At 47.3% G+C, this 18,897-nt stretch overlaps 1 protein-coding gene across 1 annotated transcript in view; it reads right to left on the bottom strand.

The window, feature by feature from the left end:
* The window catches only part of LOC140723329 (uncharacterized), a 64,168-nt gene that overhangs the window by 1,320 nt on the left and 43,951 nt on the right, over positions 1–18,897 (bottom strand). Inside the window, exons 3-10 of the mRNA XM_073037926.1 lie at positions 11,969–12,018; positions 7,448–7,595; positions 7,044–7,120; positions 6,606–6,770; positions 4,133–4,280; positions 3,504–3,655; positions 2,319–2,414; positions 1,542–1,637 (exon numbers count right to left, since the gene is read on the bottom strand). Of these exons, the coding sequence (XP_072894027.1) occupies positions 1,542–1,637; positions 2,319–2,414; positions 3,504–3,655; positions 4,133–4,280; positions 6,606–6,770; positions 7,044–7,120; positions 7,448–7,595; positions 11,969–12,018 (932 nt within the window). The remainder of the gene's footprint in view (positions 1–1,541; positions 1,638–2,318; positions 2,415–3,503; positions 3,656–4,132; positions 4,281–6,605; positions 6,771–7,043; positions 7,121–7,447; positions 7,596–11,968; positions 12,019–18,897) is intronic.

Genomic DNA, 18,897 nt, shown 5'->3' with positions numbered 1-18,897 from the left:
GTTCAGGCCTTACCAAACATAAGGCTGTAGCCCAGACCACTCCATATCTTCATCCCTCTCACTCCGAAATCATTCCCACAATCTCTTCAGAAATACAACATGCCACACCACAGCCAGTGAGTCCCTCCTTCAGTGACATGAGGTCTCTGTATTCGGGCTTAGGTTAGAAATTACCGGCACATGTCGGGAAACGGATTGGTTCCAAGGAAGAGGAATAGATATTTATATATATATACATACACACACACATTCAGTGCGCCAATCTGTTTCATGTCACTTCCCCAATTTCCCCATTGCTCTGATCGTCACTCTGGGTCTCCACGTTTTCCTTCTCCAGCAACGGACCGGCCACCCGCCCCTTTATCTCCCCTGGCAACATAACTCATTTTTTACTGCACATTCGTGGAGAGAGAGAGAGAGAGAGAGAGAGAGAGAGAGAGAGAGAGAGAGAGAGAGAGAGAGGAGAGAGAGAGAGAGAGAGAGAGAGAGAGAGAGAGAGAGAGAGAGAGAGAGAGAGAGAGAGAGAGAGAGAGAGAGAGAGAGAGAGAGAGAGAGAGAGAGAAAGGAGCGGGGTGCAGTGGGAGAGGGATAGGGGAGAGTGAGAGGAGAAGAAGAGGGATAGGGAGATGGAGAAGGAGAGAGAGAGATGAAGAGAGGGAGAGAGGGGAGAGGAAAGGGGAAAGGGTGATGGAGAGGGAGGGAGAGAGAGAGTGAGAGAGAGAAAGAGAGAGCACAAAAAATGCTCTCCAGCCTCCCTCCTCGCACTCTCCTTCACTCTTTCATTCTATCTTCCCTTATCCTACCCCGCCTGACACTTCCTTTGGCCAGTTTTCCTGTTCTTTTTTCCCTCTGCTTCCTTCAACCCTCCGTCTCTCCTGACCACTCTCTCCCTTCGATCTCTCCTTCACGACCTCTGCATTCGGTTCTTCCCTACCTCCTCTCTCCTCATTACCCCCCATTTGTCATCTGATTTCTGAGTGAACATTGAACCAATGAACTCCACCTTTCTACTGTTTTTCTCACTCTGCAGTGTTTACTTAACTGAACATTTTTATATTAGAAATACATTTCTGTTTACTCTAATATCCGGGATTTTTGGATGCTGTATCACTGAGTCCCGCTGTCACATAACGGCTAATTTCACAACGTATTGAACTTGATTCTGATTCTGGGAGGATGTTTGGAGGCAGGGGTTCAGGGCCTGAGTTGGAAGGCAGACACAAGTGTACTGCGGGGTGGGCTGGAGAAAATATGAAACAAACAATCCGCTGTGGCTGATTTATTATCCCTCTCAAAGACATTCTCCCGCAATTTCCCTGTAATCTTCGGCTCTGCTCCTAATCAAGGACCGATCAACCTCCACTGTAAATATAAGCAATTATCTGTCCTAAAAGGTCACGGATTCATCACACTCCAGCTGAAGAAATTTCACCACATTGTTGCTCTGAAGCAAAAGGAGAGGCCGGAAGAGGGAATGAGAGAGTGAGCGACCCATAGAGTGACATATATCCAATGACTGTAACAGACACAAGCCCTGGTACCTAAGGATGGCTCTTCTCTTGGGGCAGTTGACGGTTCCTGCGTGGACACTTCAGTCGAAGTTAGTTTTGCCTGTTCCGTCGTAGCCGTCTCCGGGGCTGTAATGAACGAACAGAGACAGGCAAGTGTGGAAATACTGAAATCGGTCATCATAATAGGACAGGAATTCAGGGGACAGGAGACGCGGTCTGTGATGTCCGGACTGTATTTCGCAGAGAAGTTAGAGAGACTGGGTTTGTACACGCTGGAATTAAGGAGACTGAGAGGGGATCTGATTGCAACATATGATTATTAAGGGATTGGATAAGATAGAGACAGGAAATATGTTCCAGATGCTGGGAGAGTCCAGTACAAGAGGGCGTGGTTTGAGAATAAGGGGTAGGTCATTTAGGACAGAGTTAAGGAAAAACTTCTCCCAGAGAGTTGTGGGGGTCTAGAATGTACTGCCTCGGAAGGCAGTGGAGGCCAATTCTCTGGATTCTTTCTAGATAGGTATCTTATGGATAGGGGAATCAAGGGATATGGGGACAAGGCAGGAACCGGGTATTGATAGTAGATGATCAGCCGTGATCTCAGAATGGCGGTGCATGCTCGAAGGGCCGAATGGTCTACTTCTGCACCTATTGTCTATTGTCACTGATTGATCACATTCTAGCTGAAGAAATTTCACCACATTGTTGCACTAAAGCAAAAGGGGAGGCCGGAAGAGGGAATGAGAGAGTGAGCGAGCCACAGAGTGACAGATATCCAATGACTGTAACAGACACAAGCCCTGGTACCTAAGGATGGCTCTTCTCTTGGGGCAGTTGACGGTTCCTGCGTGGACACTTCAGTCGAAGTTAGTTTTGCCTGTTCCGTTGTAGCCGTCTCCGGGGCTGTAATGAACGAACAGAGACAGGCAAGTGTGGAAATACCGAAATAGGTCATCATAATGGGACAAGAATTCAGGGGATGGAATACTAGGGAAACCAACACCATTCCTCTCATTTTCCTCTCCAATATTACCCTATCCTGGAAAACACTTTATCTAATCGCTCATCTCCTCCCTTATCACATTTCACACCATATCCAGCCGTTTCCTTCTTCACTGTCATCACTTTGCTCCATTCGCACTGTCCATCCCTTCCCGTCACTCTCCGCACATCCATATCTACTGCCGCTGCTACTCTGCCCTCCGCCTTTCCCCAATATATCTGCCATTCTTCCAACCCTGCCTTTGCCTTCTCCCCGTTGTTTATTCTATTTCCCACTGCCTCCCAGTACCCTCAATCTCTCCATAACTCTCACTCAGGGTCTCCCGACCACACCACCTTAGCGGTCTCCCCTACTGGCCCTTCCCCTTGGTCCCTCCCTTTCTTCCACCCCCTCAGACTCTCTTGACGTCTCTCTCCCTCGGTATCTCCCTTTCTCCTTCTCCGCTCTGTGTCTCCTTACGACCCTCTCCCCTCCGTCACTGACCTCTACTATTTCCCGTCGGACTCTCCCTACTTCCTTCTCCCCTCGGCCTCTCCCTCCCTATCTCCTTCTCCTCTTAGTCCCTTCCTTTCTACTCACAAACCCCCGCCCCCCGTCTCCCCCGACTTCCTCTCCTCTCGGTCTCTCCTCACCCTTTTTTTTCCCGCGGTCTCCCCCTTCCTCCCTCTGCCCTCGATCTCTCCCTACCTTCCTCTCCCCTCGGTCTCTCCATACTTGCCTGTCCGTCGGTCTCTCCCGACCTGCCTGTTCCCCGCACCCCCCCCCCCACCTTGCTCTGCCCTCGATCTCTTTCTATCTGCATCTCCCCAAGGTCTCTTCCTAAGTACCTCACCCCTCATTCCCACCATCCCACACTCCAGGATATGGCTTGTCCACACTCCAGGCAGCTGTCTGGGAAACTCAGCCTGGTTGTACATGTTGGTCACTTGGGACGCCCTCAGTTACGCCACAGCACCCTTATTCAGTGTGACAGGGGAACAGTAACCTACCTGTACAGTACACGGCGCTGGAGCAGGGTGCCGGTTTCAGCTGATACACAAAGTAACGGCAGCAGTTTTTCACCTTGATCTCCCTTCTCCAATAACAAGTGAAATCTCTCCAGGTGAAGCAGACGGTTCTGGTCACCTCCCCCTCTTCCACACTGGGATGGAATGCGGTTAATCAACACTGTAAAATGTACCAGGTCTCTCAGTCGTCAAAAATAACTGAACCCCACAGAGTAAACCCTGACCCTACCGTTCAACCAGCCCGGGATTACTCCGGAACAGCGCGCCTCTGGAAAGACTGTCTCGGAAATCATCCGTCCCCCGGAACTGAAACATTAATCAGAGAGTCAGTCCCTGATCAGAGAGGGTGGCTTTCAGTCAGAGAGAAATACGGAATTGGTCTCATCCTGTCTGTATCCCGACTCTGGTCAATAACCACCCAAACCAGGGAATCCCCACCCTGTCGTACCTGCCACTGCCTCTACGCTGAAGAAAGTTTCAACCGTCTCTCCTGTTATTTACTCCCCATCTCAGTGTAATCACTGATGATCCCGGTGTCCATGCATTTCCCACTCACCCACACCTTGTTCCCACTATTTACATCCCCATCTGTGATTGCTGCCTCATGTTACCTGTTAAATCTGTACCATCCCACTTCAAGTTTTCCATCACCCATCCATTGTCCTCCGGTGCACTCAGTGTGGGAACAATCTGTGCTCCTCCAGGGCTGATCCAGGACGGTGTGAGTTACACACGGGTCAAAGCGTGCGGTGCCAGCAGCTGAGAGATAGAACAAGGTTCACTGTGAATCTGAATTTCGGCTCAAGTCAACGACCATCTACATCTGAACCTCCAATATCATTAACCCAGAGAACCAATCATCTCCCGTTTATCAGTAACAACATTCCTTAACTCATGGTTCAGCGCTCTCCCATCGTCTACCTGTTTCAACAAAAATGGCCTTACACCCTTTAGGAACATGGTAGCCTCGGGGGGGGGGAGGGGGTGCGGAGTATGGTGTCCAGTCCTATGTTACCCATCTCCCCTGCCTCTCCCGTTTTATTCCATATATTCGCACAGTTCATCCACAAGGACACCTGGCCTTTGATTTGTCCTGACATTGATCCAAAGTTTGAAACATTTGATACGAGCCAATTAACCGGCACGTATTTGTGTGGTGGAGGGAAGAACCCACACGGTCGCAAGAAGAACTTGAAACTCCAGACAGAGAGCACTGGTGTCAGAATTGAACATGGCTCACTGATGTAGAACCGAATACTCCAGCAGAGCACATGGATCCCTGGCAGGGACACAGGACTGGCATGGGTAGTTGAACGGGGGGCGTGTGGGAAAGCGCAGAGGGCGGATACAGCAGTTCCAGGATGCAGAGATTCTATAGATCTGTTACGGGGAGTATTCTAAATGGCTGCATTCCTGTCTTGCACTTTTTTGGGAGGGTGGAGAGGGGTGAAACAGGCTCAAAGTATGCTGCTTTGTTATAAATTCAGTCAGCACTAGCCTCCTCAGCATCCCGGATATCTTCGAGGAGTGATGTCTCAAAAAAGGATGCATCCATCATTAAGGACCCCAATCACCCAGGACATGCTCGCCTCTCATTGCAACAGATCGGTGTGGGGATACAGGGAGTTTTCAGACACACAGGGAGCTGATTGACAGATACACAAGTGTGCCGGCGGGTGGGAGGGAAATAAGAAACAAACAATGCTCTCTTTCTGACCAGTGTAAATTGCTGATAATTTGAGACCATATGACTTGAATTAGCTCTACAAAGCCATCATGACTGATTTATTCACAAATAATTCACAAATTCATCAGCCTCATCAGCTGAAGAAATTTCACGTTATTTCTGAGAGGCACACAGAGGCAATCACCGACAGAGAGGCAGAGACAGACAGAGACAGAGAGATAGAGGACTAGAGAGAGCTAGAGACAGAGAAAGAAGGTAACGGAGAGAGGGGAGGGTGGAGAGAGAGAGGGTGAGTAGAGAGAGAGAGAGAGAGAGAGAGAGAGAGAGAGAGAGAGAGAGAGAGAGAGAGAGAGAGAGAGAGAGAGAGAGAGAGAGAGAGAGAGAGAGAGTCTTTTGTTGGGTCAGAAGTCAGTTCATGATGGATGGACCCTCCAGTCCATGATAATCTCGGCTGTTCCTTGTGGAAACTTCCAGGTCTGAAGGAAGGAACAGGGACGTGGGAAAGTTGAAACACTGGAATAGGTCTGGGCCTCAGGGAATCAGCAACTAGGTCTGTGGTGAAACCAACGCCTGCCCTCTCCTGGAACGCAGTCCATAAGCTTTTACCTAATCTCTCAGTTCCACCCCTGTGGCATGTCACACCACATCCAACCATTCTCTTATTCCGATCTCCGTTTTGCTCCATTCACATATTCTTTCCATTTCCCTGAATTTTCCATACCTCCTTTTCCACTGTCACACATTTCTGTTCTCTAATCACACAAAAATCTTCTTTAGCTTCCTTCATCCCATCATCCTCCACTTTATCGGTTATTCTTCTGCCCCTTCCTGCTGTCAATCTTCCCAATCTCAATTATATCTCTCTTTGCCTTCCACTTCTCTCTGGTCTCCCAACCTCTCTCCTCAACCTTTTCATACCGCCGTCTCACCTCAATCTCTACACACACTTTGTCTCTTTTTGACATTCTCCCCACTCACACCCCACCTCCCTCTCTCTGCCAGTCTTTTCCTTCCCTCATCTTCTACCAACCTCCGCCTCCCCCCTTCCTCCTCCCCTCTCAATGATCCACGCTTCCTCCTCCCTGCTTGGTCTTTCTCAGTGTCCCTCAGTTATCTTTCTCACTCTACACCCCTCACCCCTCGGTCTCACTCTAGATCTCCCTCCTCTCCATCTTCCCCTACGTTTCTCCCCCACTTTCTGTCACTATTTCCCTCTGCTATCTTTCGTCCATTCCCTCACTTCCTTGTCGATCCCACCATCCAACCAGACGATGGTTTTAACACAGTACAGCAGCTCTTCAGAAAACTTCTCTCAGTGTTCATGTTGGTAACACGGGATGTCCCAGATATTTCCCAGAACACCCATATTCCAGTGTCACGGGGGAACAGTGACCTACCTGTACAGTACACAGCTCTAGAACAGGGTGTCGGCTTCAGCTGATACACAAAGTAATCGGAGCAGTTTTTCAACTTGATCTCCCGGCTCCAGTAGCAGGTGTCTTCATTCCAGGTGAAACAGACGGTCCTGGTCACCTCCCCTTCTGTCACGTTGGGGTGGCTACCTGGAATAACGTTTATAAACATTGTGAAATGTACCCGGTTCCACAGTACGCCAGGCAGTGTGATACGGGAACCAGTGAAATAGCAGACCCGCTCAACTACCTCTCCCCACCCCACCCTGCCCACAGCAGCAACGGCTCACGGCCGGAGGGTAGTCCGTGTGCCAATTCCTCTCAGGGGGTTTGGGTTCAGTGCCTGTGTTTGAAGTGATCCAAGTGTTCAGTCTGACCCTTCACAAAAACAACCAACCCCGTAGATGTAAACCTTGATCCTACCGTTTAACCAGCCCGGGATCACCCCGGAGCAGCGATCCTCTGGAAAGACTGTCTCGGGCATCGTCCATCCTCCGGAACTGGAACAGTAATCAGAAAGTCAGACCCTGATCTGAGGAAGTTTATTCAAAATTTCAACAGTTCGTTCTATGTCATAGACTCAGCCTGTCCGTTCCCCTTTTCTGGTCAATGGCCCGTCAATCCTGTGAATTCCTTCTCAATTGTACACGCCCCGTATTTCTAAGCCCGAGAGGGTGGGATCTCCCTTCCACTTGTACTTACTCCCCAACTCATTGTGGTCATTGATAATCCCGGTCTCCTTGCATTTTTCATTCACACTCCCGTTGTTCTTCTGTTTGCATTTCCCCTCAGTGTCCAGTTTCTCAGTGATAACCACCTCACAGTACCTGTGAAATCTGTACCATCCTTCTCTAAGATTTCCATCACCCATCCATTGTCCGTTGGTGCAATCGGTTTGGGAACAATTTGTGCTCCTCCACGGCTGATCCAGGACCGGGTAGTTTACACACGGATCATCGAGTGTGCAGCTAGCAGCTGAGGGATAGAATAATATTTAGTGTTAATCTGAAATTCAGCTCAGGTCCCGTTTACTCTCTGACATCCCTTAACTCGGTCAACACAAAGTACACTGCAGATGCTGTGGTCAGATCAACACGTACAAACAAGCTGGAGGAACTCAGCAGGTCGGGCAGCAGGTGAAAACGAGCAGTCAACGTTTCGGGCCGAGATCTTTCGTCAGGACTGAAGGAGGGGGTAGGGGTCCTATAAACTATACTACACATTGTGCTTTCCCCATACATTCCTTCTTCACCTTTCCTGCCTAGCCCTCCCTGCTTCCCCTCCGCAACCCTTGATCTTTCCTCTGATTGTTTTTTCACCTGGCACCTACCCGCCTTCTCCTTCCCACCCACCGCACCCCTTCCCCGCACCTCTTTATAGGGCTCCAAATCCTCTCCTTCATCAGTCCTGACGAAAGGTCTCGGTGCGAAACGTTGACTGCTTGTTTCCACAGAGGCTGCTCCACTTGCTGAGTTCCTCCAGCTTGTTTGTACGTGTTGATCCCTTAACTCAGTATCATTGCCCTCCCACTTGTAACAACAAAGGTGGCCTGAAACCCGTCAGGACAATGACTGTTCCAGGGGACCAGTCCCATCTCAAACCCCAAACCCCACTGGTTCAATTCCATACACTTCCATAGCTTGTTTACTCTGACTCCTGTCATTGAGCCGAATGGAGCCGAACAAGCTGCACACGGTCACAGTGGGAACTCGTAAGCTCCTCACAGAGAGAGTGGGGATCAGGATCGAACGTGAGGGGTGGAACCGAATAGAACGTGCAACACTGAGGACAACAACACAGAAACAGGCCATTCAGCTCACAATGTTAATACAAACCAGCGAGAAGCAAATCTGAAACACCCGAAGGCTGATTGCCCCTGCTTGCACCATGTCAACATCCCTGCACCTTCCTCACATCCATGTGCCCATTCAAACGTCCCTCATATGTTTGCCTCTCCCATCATGCCAGGCAGCATCTTCCAGCTATCCCAGGTTATCTTATCTTACCATCCCTGTCCTTCCTTCTAACAAGTACATATCTTTACCGTACTCTGTGCAACTCTACGTGTCTGATCTGGATTTGTCAGATAAAAAAGGTGTTCCCAATTAATTCATCGTAGTCGTGCCTTAGCTCCTCCTATTCTGTTCTACTTCCATTTAAAACTCTCCCATAAGGAGCATGCCTCTCCTTGTCTAAAGCTATCCTGAAGATTAAGGATTTGTGGTCACTGTTCCATAACTGTTCACCCACTGAAAGGTCTGTCAATTGGCCAGGCTCATTACCCTACAGCAGGTCCCCTTTAGCCCCTCTTGTCGATGGACCATGATTTAACAGACCCTCATACACAGACTTATCAAATTCTGCTCCATCTAATTTCCTCTGTACTAAGAATGCCCCATGTCAACATCCCTATTATTTTTATACATTTCCATAATCTGGTTGAATATCCATTCCGCAATGTCCTGATGGCGATCAGGGGGTCTGTAGTACAATCCCATCAGTGTGATTGCACCTTTCCTATTCCTGACTTCGACACAGATCAACGCAGTCTGAACCCTCCCTTATGTCTCACCAGAGTGCAGTGGTGATACTGTCCCTGATAGGTATTGCAACCGTGCCTTCCCCTTCAAACCCCTCTCCAGCCCCTTCAACACCACCTCCTTTACCCTCTCTGTTTTCTAAAAGTTGAAAACATGGTATATGAATCGCACATTATCTCAACCAAGTTTCTGTGATAGCGACACTATTGCAGATCCATGTGCTGATCTATAATCTACGTTAATTAGAACACCATTTAGTACAGTGATGTGGAAAACAACTTTTTCACCCAGAGAGTTGTGGATATGTGAAATGCTCTGCACTAGAAGGCAGTGGAGGCCAAGTCTCTGGATGCGTTCAAGAGAGATCTAGAAAGAGCTTTTATAGATAGTGGGGTCAAGGGATATGGGGAGAGGGTAGGAACGGGGTACTGATTGTGTATGATCAGGCATGATCAACAGTGAATGGCGAGGCTGGCTAGAAGGGCCGAATGACCTACTCCTGCACCTTCTGTCTATTGTCTATGACCTTGACCGATCATACTCCAAGAACTAAATTATACACACTTCAAACTACCCGACCAATCATACCTGGCATTTTGAATTTTCTTTTCATTACATTCCCTGATATTTTTCTTCTGGTCCCATCGTTTCCTTACCTGACCTGGACATCCGGATCCAGGCCCCCTACAAATCTGTTTGAAAGTCACAGATAGCTTCCCGTCCAGGATAGTGTTCCCATTCCAGCTGAGGAGCAATCCGTCCTTCTTGTGCAGGTCATCCCTTCCCCTGAAAAGTTTACAATGATCCTAGAACAGGAAACCTGGTCCCCTGCACCATGTTCTCAGCCATTCATTCATCCGGGCGGTCACACTATTGCTAATTACCCTGGCCTGTGGCACTCTGGGAAATAAGGAGATTACTATCTTGGAGGTCCTTCCCTTCAAACTCTGTACTAAATTTATATACCCACTGTGTAGGACCTCTTGCCTTTTTTCTACCTATGTCATTGGTGCCAATGTGTACCAGTACCTCTTGCTCCTAACCCTCACCCTTCGGAGTATCCTGCAGCCGCTCTGATACACCATGGACCCTCGCAATACAACAGCCTGGTGTCTAATTTACAGCCATAGAATCTCCTACCTGTCCCCTTGACTATCGAGCCCCGTGAAACACCGCATTGCCATACCTTTGCCTTCCCTTCTCAGAGAGCAGAGGTCAGTCAAGTTGGCGTTAAACGGCTACTCCTTTGTTTGCATCTTCGGAAACTGCTCTATTTTCATCCTCTTCATCTTTACTTTCTCCCCTTCAGGGTTTTTTAAAGATCCTGACCTGGAGTCATACGCTGACGTCGGTTCTTTCCGGGAATGGAACTGGCTCTCGGGGTTTCACGACTGGCCTCCATCCCACAGGCAAAGGGCGGGCCCTAAGGCTTCGGCTCGCCTTTGGAGGACTAGGATCTAGGGGCTCTGGAGGCGGTCTAATCGAAGGTCGGTGTTTCGGACCGTTGAGTTGTAAGAACTGGAGCATCTTCAGCTGTGTGCCCAGAGTCTTGATTTCTTGTGTCTCCTCTCGCTCTAAAACGGCAACATCTCTGTCTCCCTTATTTGGCAGAGAGAGAGAACCTGTGGCATGTCGAATACCGGGTGAACGCGCAATCTTTGGGTTCTGCAAGTCTTGTTTTTGCTGTTGCTTTTGCTGCACGCTTGACGGCTCAATGGCATTTGCCGATGCTTTTTTCTGCTGGTGGGCGCAGAGGGGATCATTGTTTGCTGCCGCCTACGCGAGGGAAGTAGGGGAGCTGGGGGTTGGTGGTAGTTTGGGGTTCCCACACTTAACTGTCATTCATTCTTTGGGGCACTCCTCTGGTTGCGAAGAAAAGGCATTTGAAGATGAATATTGTATTTATTAAATGTACCTTTTAAATATTTTAAACGTTTTAAACTTTCTGTGTCTCATATCAAATGTTAGTCCATTTGCTGAGTCCCTCCAGCATTTTGTGCCAGTTTCCCTGAACGAAACCTGACCGTTTTTGGCATGAGAGGAAAACCAGGGAAACAGCGGGAGGCCCCGTGGTCACAGGGGGACCATATAAGCGCCATAGAGGTCAGATTTGAACTGGGTCACTAGAAATGCCTTTGATCCTCCATTAAACTGTGCCCAGGAGCACTGAAACCTCAGGTCCCAGGTTTATTTATTCGCCTGGCCGAGCGCTCGATAGGTCTGTTGGAGTCACTGACTGGCTCCTATCACATCTTTGCCCCACGGTGACGCTCGCCTTTGTAACATTACCCAACTCTGTCCCGATTTCAGCACATTTCTCACGGAAATCTCAGCCGTCTCCCACACCTGCCCTCTGTTCTCCACAAACACCGCGGTTGTTCCTAAAGTAGCATAAAACCCATCTTTGCTTTCACATCCCAACATCCTCAATACATCCTCCAAGTGTAATCACCTGCAACTCTTACACTCCCTCCAACCCCAAGCTCTCGGAAGGTAATCACTGCATTTCCAGCCGTGCCTTCTCCTCAGCCTTCAAGCCTGAAATTATCTGCTGAAACCTCTGCCCCCCGATCTCCAACCACTCCCGACTGTTGTTCTATAAAACCGGGTATCTGGATGTTTCTGATCAGCGGCTCTAATGCCATGTATCCCGCAGTCAAATTGGATTCATAATGCTCCCGAGGTCCTTTCAATACTTTACCCCCATTAAATTCAGACCGTCTGCGCCCACTTACAGAAACAATTAATAACATCTACTTCATCTTACTGTAAACTGTACACAGATTGTCCCGACGAGACACAACTCACCCACAGAACCCAGGATCAGCAGCAGAACCGCCAGCTCAGCCAGTGACATTCTGGAAATGAAAAGTAGAATTAACGCAGAAATGACACACTCGGGCTGAGGGCAATGTGGACATGGGGATGGGGAGTGAGGATAGAACGGTTTATCCACCTGCAGTTTGATAGATGCATTAGCCTCTCACTACAATCACGCCGACAGAGGGGGAGACTATTTTTTTTTACTTCACTGAAACCCATGGATATAGATGACAACTTCCTCGTTGAAACCCCATAGACAAAGGTAGGATCTCCTTTGCACCTTCATTGAGACCCCAAGGACAGAGGTGGGACCTCCTCCACTGGGAGCCCACGGACGGGACGGTTGTGAGATATCCTTTCCTGCTTCACTAGAACCCCACTGAACATGAGAGAACTCCCTCACTAAGACCAAACAGACAGAGGTGAGTCCTCTCACTGAGATGCCATGGACAAGAAGTAAGATCTCCAGCTTTCCATCACTGAGACAGTATAGATGGAGCTGAGATCTCCACGACTAATACCCCAGAGACAAACATGAGATATCATTCAGGGAGACCCAACAAATGAAGGTGTGACCTCACTCTCTCCCTTACAGCGACCCCAAAGACAGTGGGGGGAGGGGGCGTTAGACACAAGATAAACGGCCACCCACATCGATAGTGTTTCAGTAAATGCAGTAATGGGTGTGGACCGTGTGCAGGGTCCATAATTGTGAATAAATTTAGAGGTAGTATTTTGAGATATGCAAGGTCGTGTGTACCTAGTCAGATCTACCTTCACCGAGTCCATAGCTCTCCATACTTCACTCAGCCATGATTCGCATCGCATCCACTTGTCCAAGCCCTTCGTAAATGTCACTCTATACGCATCTACGACTTCTGTTGAAAACTTGTTGCACTCTCAAGAACCTCTGAGTGAAGTCCCCCCAATTGATTCCTTTTAACTATTTCATCTTCCCGCTAAACATACCAGTGAAGAAATTCCTAATGTATTCAAACTTTTTCTGCCCTCAAGTTCCTTACTACGAATCAAATGGCAGAGGTGAGATCTTCCTCAGTGTGAAGCCATAGACAGTATGATGTCCCTCTTGACCTCACAGAAGGAGATGAGATCTCACTCACTGAGATCTCTGAGAGGTCAGATCCCCCTCTCTCCCTTACTGGGATCACACATACATGAAATTTCAATGACTGAGTCCCTGGACAGAGGAATGAAATCACTTCCTGAAACCTCACAGGTAAATGAGGAGCTCCATCCATCTTACTTGCAGACCTTTTGTCTCTCTCTACCTCCCATGCCCATCCCTCTCGCCCAACACACACACACACACACACACACACACACACACACACACACACACACACACACACACACACACACACACACACACACACACACACACACACACACACACTCTCTCTCTCTTACTGGTTAGACCAGATACATGGATGTCTGCTCACTTGTGACACCCAGTGAGGTGATGGTGTGCGGCCTGGAAGGAAATAGGGCCACCTACGACCTTTTGACTCTCTGCTGTAAACGGTGTTAGGTTAAGCGACACGACACTGACTACTTTGCGTATCAGCTAATCGAATCAGTGAACCTGGAGCTGGGTGGCGGAACGTTCTTGTAAAAATCATTCAATGCAAATAAACAATATTTATCCTGAGGCTCTGTAATGAAGAGCCTTTTGTTCTCAGTCAGTGAGCTTCCTCTAACAACCACGGGTTCTGTGATGAGCAAATGAGCCAGAATTAACGCAAGTTCTGGAGAGAAAATAGTCACAGGATTAGAGTTGTCAGGTTTATAATGGGTCAGAGTGTTCGATTTGATGTGTATATCGTCGGTGATGGAGAGCACACATTAGCAGGAGAAGACATAACATAAACCCCTGGTCAGGTGGGCAATGAATCAGTACTGGAGTAATGGGTGTGTTTTGTGTGCAGGGTCGACAATGGATAACGAATTTAGAGAAAATGTTATGAAAAATGTGAAGATGTTTGTACACAGATGCAAGTCTGTAATCACACTGGTCCACCACAGGGTGCTTACCTCAGACTGCAGGAAGGGACACCAGTAGTTGGGAAGGCAAATGAACGTGGACATTTATTGTATGGGGGTGCTGGTCAGAGAGTGATGGAGTACCACAGCACAGAAACAAGAACTACCACCCATCAAGTCCATGCCAGCATAGTCCCATCTCTCTGCATCCAGACCATAGTCCTCCATACCTCATGATCCATGATCTCTTATCTCATCCAGCTGTCCAAACTTTCCCTAAATTTCTATGTTGAACGTGCATCTAGGACTTCTGTTGGTAGCACGTTCCACTCACAGGAACCTCTGAGTGAAATTACTTCTCAGATTGCTCTTAAATATGTTATCCTTCACACTAAGCACATCAGTGAATAAATTCCTAATGTAGTCAAACTGTCTCTGCAGCTCAGATCCTGAAGTACCAACAACACACTTGTAAATCTTGTCTGCATTCCTTCAAGTTTATTGATATCTTCTCTATCGGTACGCATTACTTTGAAATTAACTTCACTGACATTTTTTTTTTAATTTCAGCATACCTAACAACTCCTGTATTCAATGCCCTGATTTATAAAGGCCCATGTACTTAGGCTCTCTTTACAGCTGTACATCTACCTGTGACGCTGATTTCAAGGAAATATTGATCTGTATTTCCAGGTACACCTAACATTCACTGTTGTATCGTGTGTTTCCCTCCCAAAATTGCAATATCCCACCCTCACCGGCAATGAATTGTCTGCCTCGTTTCAGTCCATTTTCTCATTTGGTCCAGCAAGCATTGATAGACTTCTTCACTGTCCATTCCTCCCCCACCCCCGCCCCCCACCCCCACAATCTTGTAGTCAGTGGAAAATTTCTATGATCCAGTTTAACACATTATCATTCGGATTATTGTCATGGATTCTTGTCGTTTAAGAGAAAAATAGAGGACTAAGGGTAAATCTAGGTAATTTATCAGGGAAGGGTATGTTTGGCACAGGGTTGTGGGCCGAAAGGCCTGTAGTGTGCTATAGGTTTTCTGTGTTTCTATGTTTCTTTTACAAACAATGGATCTCACCACTGAGCTATGTTGTTTGTGAGCCGACTACCTACTACCACTCTCAGGCCGCTGTCCATGCAGAAGGTTGCCTACAGAGTTGTTAAATTCCAGGTAAACAATGTCAAACACAATGTCATTGTGTAATGCACCCAGACTGGGGATGTTGTGAAGAATGAGGTAGAATATTATGAGAACCTCTCAGTGAATTCTCCCTCCCCCCCCCCCGCTCCGGCTTTCTTTTAAATATGTTATTTTCCCCACTAAACATAGCAGTTAATAAATTCCTGATGTTTTCAAATGTTCACTGTCCTCAAGTTCCTTCCTGCGAATCCAAAGAAAGAGATGAGACCTCCCTCAGTGAGAACACACGGGCAGTATGATAACCCTCACTGACCTCACAGAAGGAGGTGATATCTCACTGACCAAGATCTGACAGAAAGCAGATCTCCCTCTCTCCCTTACTGGGATCCCACAGATAGAGAGATCTCCCTCAGTGAGATTCCACAAACATTGATGAGGTCTCCATCAAATACCCACAAACAGAAGTAAGATCTCCGTTAATGAAACTAATGGAGATAGGGCTTTACTCTCTGGAGAGAAGGAGGATGAGAGCAGACATGATAGAGGTGTACAAGATATTAAGAGGAATAGATAGAGAGGACACCCAGCGCCTCTTCCCCAGGGCATCACTGCTCAATACAAGAGGACATGGCTTTAAGGTAAGGGGTGTAAAGTTGAAGGGGAATATTAGATTTAATAGAATGTTACCTGTGTTACAGCACCTAAGTTACAGAGAAAGGTTGAACGAGTTAAGTTTTTATTCTTTGGAGTGTAGAAGGTTGACGGGGTTCTTGATAGAGGTATTTAACATTATGAGTGAGATAGATAGAGTTGACGTGGATAGGCTTTTTTCATTGAGAGTAGGGGAGATTCAAACAAGAGGACATGAGTTGAGTGTTTGGGGGCAAAGGTTTAAGGGTAACACGAGAGGGGACTTCTTTACTCAGAGAGTGGTAGCTGTGTGGAACGAGCTTACTGTAGAAGTGTTAGAGGCAGGTTCAATATAGTCATTTAAAAAATGTATAGGTATATGGACAGGAAAGGAATGGAGAGTTATGGACAGAGTGCAGGTCGGTTGGACTAGGTGAGAGTAAGCGTTCGGCACGGACTAGAAGGGCGGAGATGGACTGTTTCCGTGCTGTAATTGTTATATGGTTATATGGAAGGTTTTTTACTCAGAGTGAGGTTTGTGTGTGGAGTGCACTGCCTGAGTCAGTGGTGGAGGCAGATACATTAGTGAAATTTAAGAAACGACGAGACAAGAATATGGAGGAACTTAAGGTGGGAAAGGTGGTTATATGGGAGGCAGGTTTTAAGAGTCGGCACAACATTGTGGGCCGAAAGGACTGTACTGTGCTCTACTGTTCGATGTTCTATGTTTTATGAAACCACACTGACAGCGTCAGTCCACAGATAGAGTGAAATCTCCTTCTCCCCTTCACTGTGATCACAACTATATGAGATTTCCTTGACTGAGACGATAGACAGAGCTGAGAAATCACTCCCTGAAACCTCACCGATTGATAGGAGCTCCATTTATTTTACTTACAGACGGTTTGTCTCTCTCTACTTCGCACCTCCATTCCCCCTGCCCAGCACAGCGCGCGCGCGCGCACACACACACACACACACACACACACACACACACACACACACACACACACACACACACACACACAACAATAACAACAACAAAACAAATGCACAGGATCAATCAGATACGTGGATGTCTACTCACTTGTGACTTCCAATGAGGTGATTGTGTATGAACTGGAAGGAGATGAGACCACCTACGACCTTTTCTCTCTCTCTGCTGTGAGCTGTGTTAGGTTAGGCGACACGTCCCTGACTAGCTTCCGCGTCGGGATCTCGAATCAATGAATCTGCAGCTGGGCGGCGGAACAATTGATGTATTATTGTAAAAAGTATGCAATGCAAATAAGCACCTTTTATCCTGAGACTTTGTAATGAGGAGCCTATTGTTCTCAGTCAGGGAGCTTCCTCTGACAGCCACGGGTTCAGTGATAAGCAAATGAACAGGAATGATCAGAGGTTCAGGGGAGCAAATAGTCACAGGACTACTGTGTCAGGTTTATAATGGGTCAGAATGGTGGAGTGGAATGTGTATATTGTCTGCGATGTACAGCACGCATTAGCAAGTGTAGACGCTGCATGAATTCCCAGTCAGGTTGGCAAAGGGACTGCACTGGAATAATGGGAGTGTAAAGTGTACAGGGTCTATAATGGAGAAGGAATTCAGAGAAAATATCTTGAAATATGCAAAGATGTTTGTCCACTGATGCAAGCATGCATTCTCACTGGTCCATTTAGGGTGTTTATCTCAGACTGCGGAAGGGACAGCAGTAGTTAGGGAGGCAAATGGCACATTGGTATTTATTGTATGGGAAGTGTTGGCAGAGAGTTATGGAGCACTACAGCATACAGGAACTTCAGCCTATCTATTCCATGCCAACCTACCTTTCTGCCATGTCCCATCTCCCTGCAACCAGACCATAGCCCTCCATACCTCATTGACCCAATATCTCTCATCTCATCCACCTGCCCAAGCTTTCCCCAATGTCATTATTGAACGTACATGTACGACTTCCGTTAGTAGCTTCCTCCACTCACAGGAAAGTCAAGTGAAGTTTCACCTCTGATTCCTCTTAATTAGTCTTATCCTTTCCACTGAACACACCAGTGAATACATTCCTAATCTGGGCAAACAGTCCCTGTAGCTCAGGTCGTCAAGTACGGACAAGCCACTTGTATACTTTATCTGCATTCTTCCAAGTTTATGGATATCTTCATTATCGGTAGGTGAACCAGAACTTCAGGCATTACTTTCACTAACATATTTTACAATTTCAACATAACATCCCAACTCCTGCACTCAATGCCCTGATTTATAAAGGATCATGTACCTAAAGTTCTCTTTACAACTTCATCTACCTGTGACGCTGATTTCAAGGAAATGTGGATCTGTATATTGCAGAAACACCTAACATTCACTGTCTTACCGTGTTTTGTCCACAAATTGCAACATTTTACACTCACCGGCAATTAATTCGATCTAGTCCTTTTCAATCCATGGTGCAGGTACGACTGCCAGCATTAGTAGACCCCCTCAGTGCAGGAACCCTCATGTTACCCTTAAACGTTTCACATTAATCGACTTCCTCGCCGTCCATTCCACTCACAAACTTGTAGTCATCGGCAAATTTGCTGATCTAGTGTACTACATTATCATCCGAATTCTTGTTATAGATGACAACCAATGGACACAGCACTGATCTCCATTGATACCACTAGCCACAGGCCTATAGATTGTGAGCCGCCTACCTACTACCTCTCTCTGGCTTGTCCCACCCAGCCTACGTTGATTCGAATGTACTCCTTCATCCTGAATGCCTAGCGAATTAAACTTCTGACCAGTCTTCCATGTGGTAGCTTGCATAAAGACTTATGCAAGGTAAACAATGTCAAGCACAATGTGGATAACTTGATCAGCAAATTTGTGCAATAAATCCAGTTTGGTGGTGCCGTGTGTGTGTGTAAGGATATCATTGTTTGCAGCGGATCTAGTACATCTGGAAAATTGGGCTGAAAAATGTCAGATAATATTAATGCAGAGAAGTGCAAGGGTTTGCATTTCCGTAGGAACAACCAGAGTAGTTTTTACGCCGTGATGGTAGGATGCTAAGGAGTGCAATGGAACAAAGGGACCTGGGAATACAGGTCCATATTGAATGAAGCTGGTGTCAGAGTTAGTCAGGGC

This window comes from Hemitrygon akajei, unplaced genomic scaffold, assembly GCF_048418815.1.
Source record: "Hemitrygon akajei unplaced genomic scaffold, sHemAka1.3 Scf000109, whole genome shotgun sequence".
NCBI lineage: Eukaryota > Metazoa > Chordata > Chondrichthyes > Myliobatiformes > Dasyatidae > Hemitrygon > Hemitrygon akajei.
Note: the sequence above shows the minus strand (reverse complement) of the source record. Positions and strands in the feature narration are given on the sequence as shown.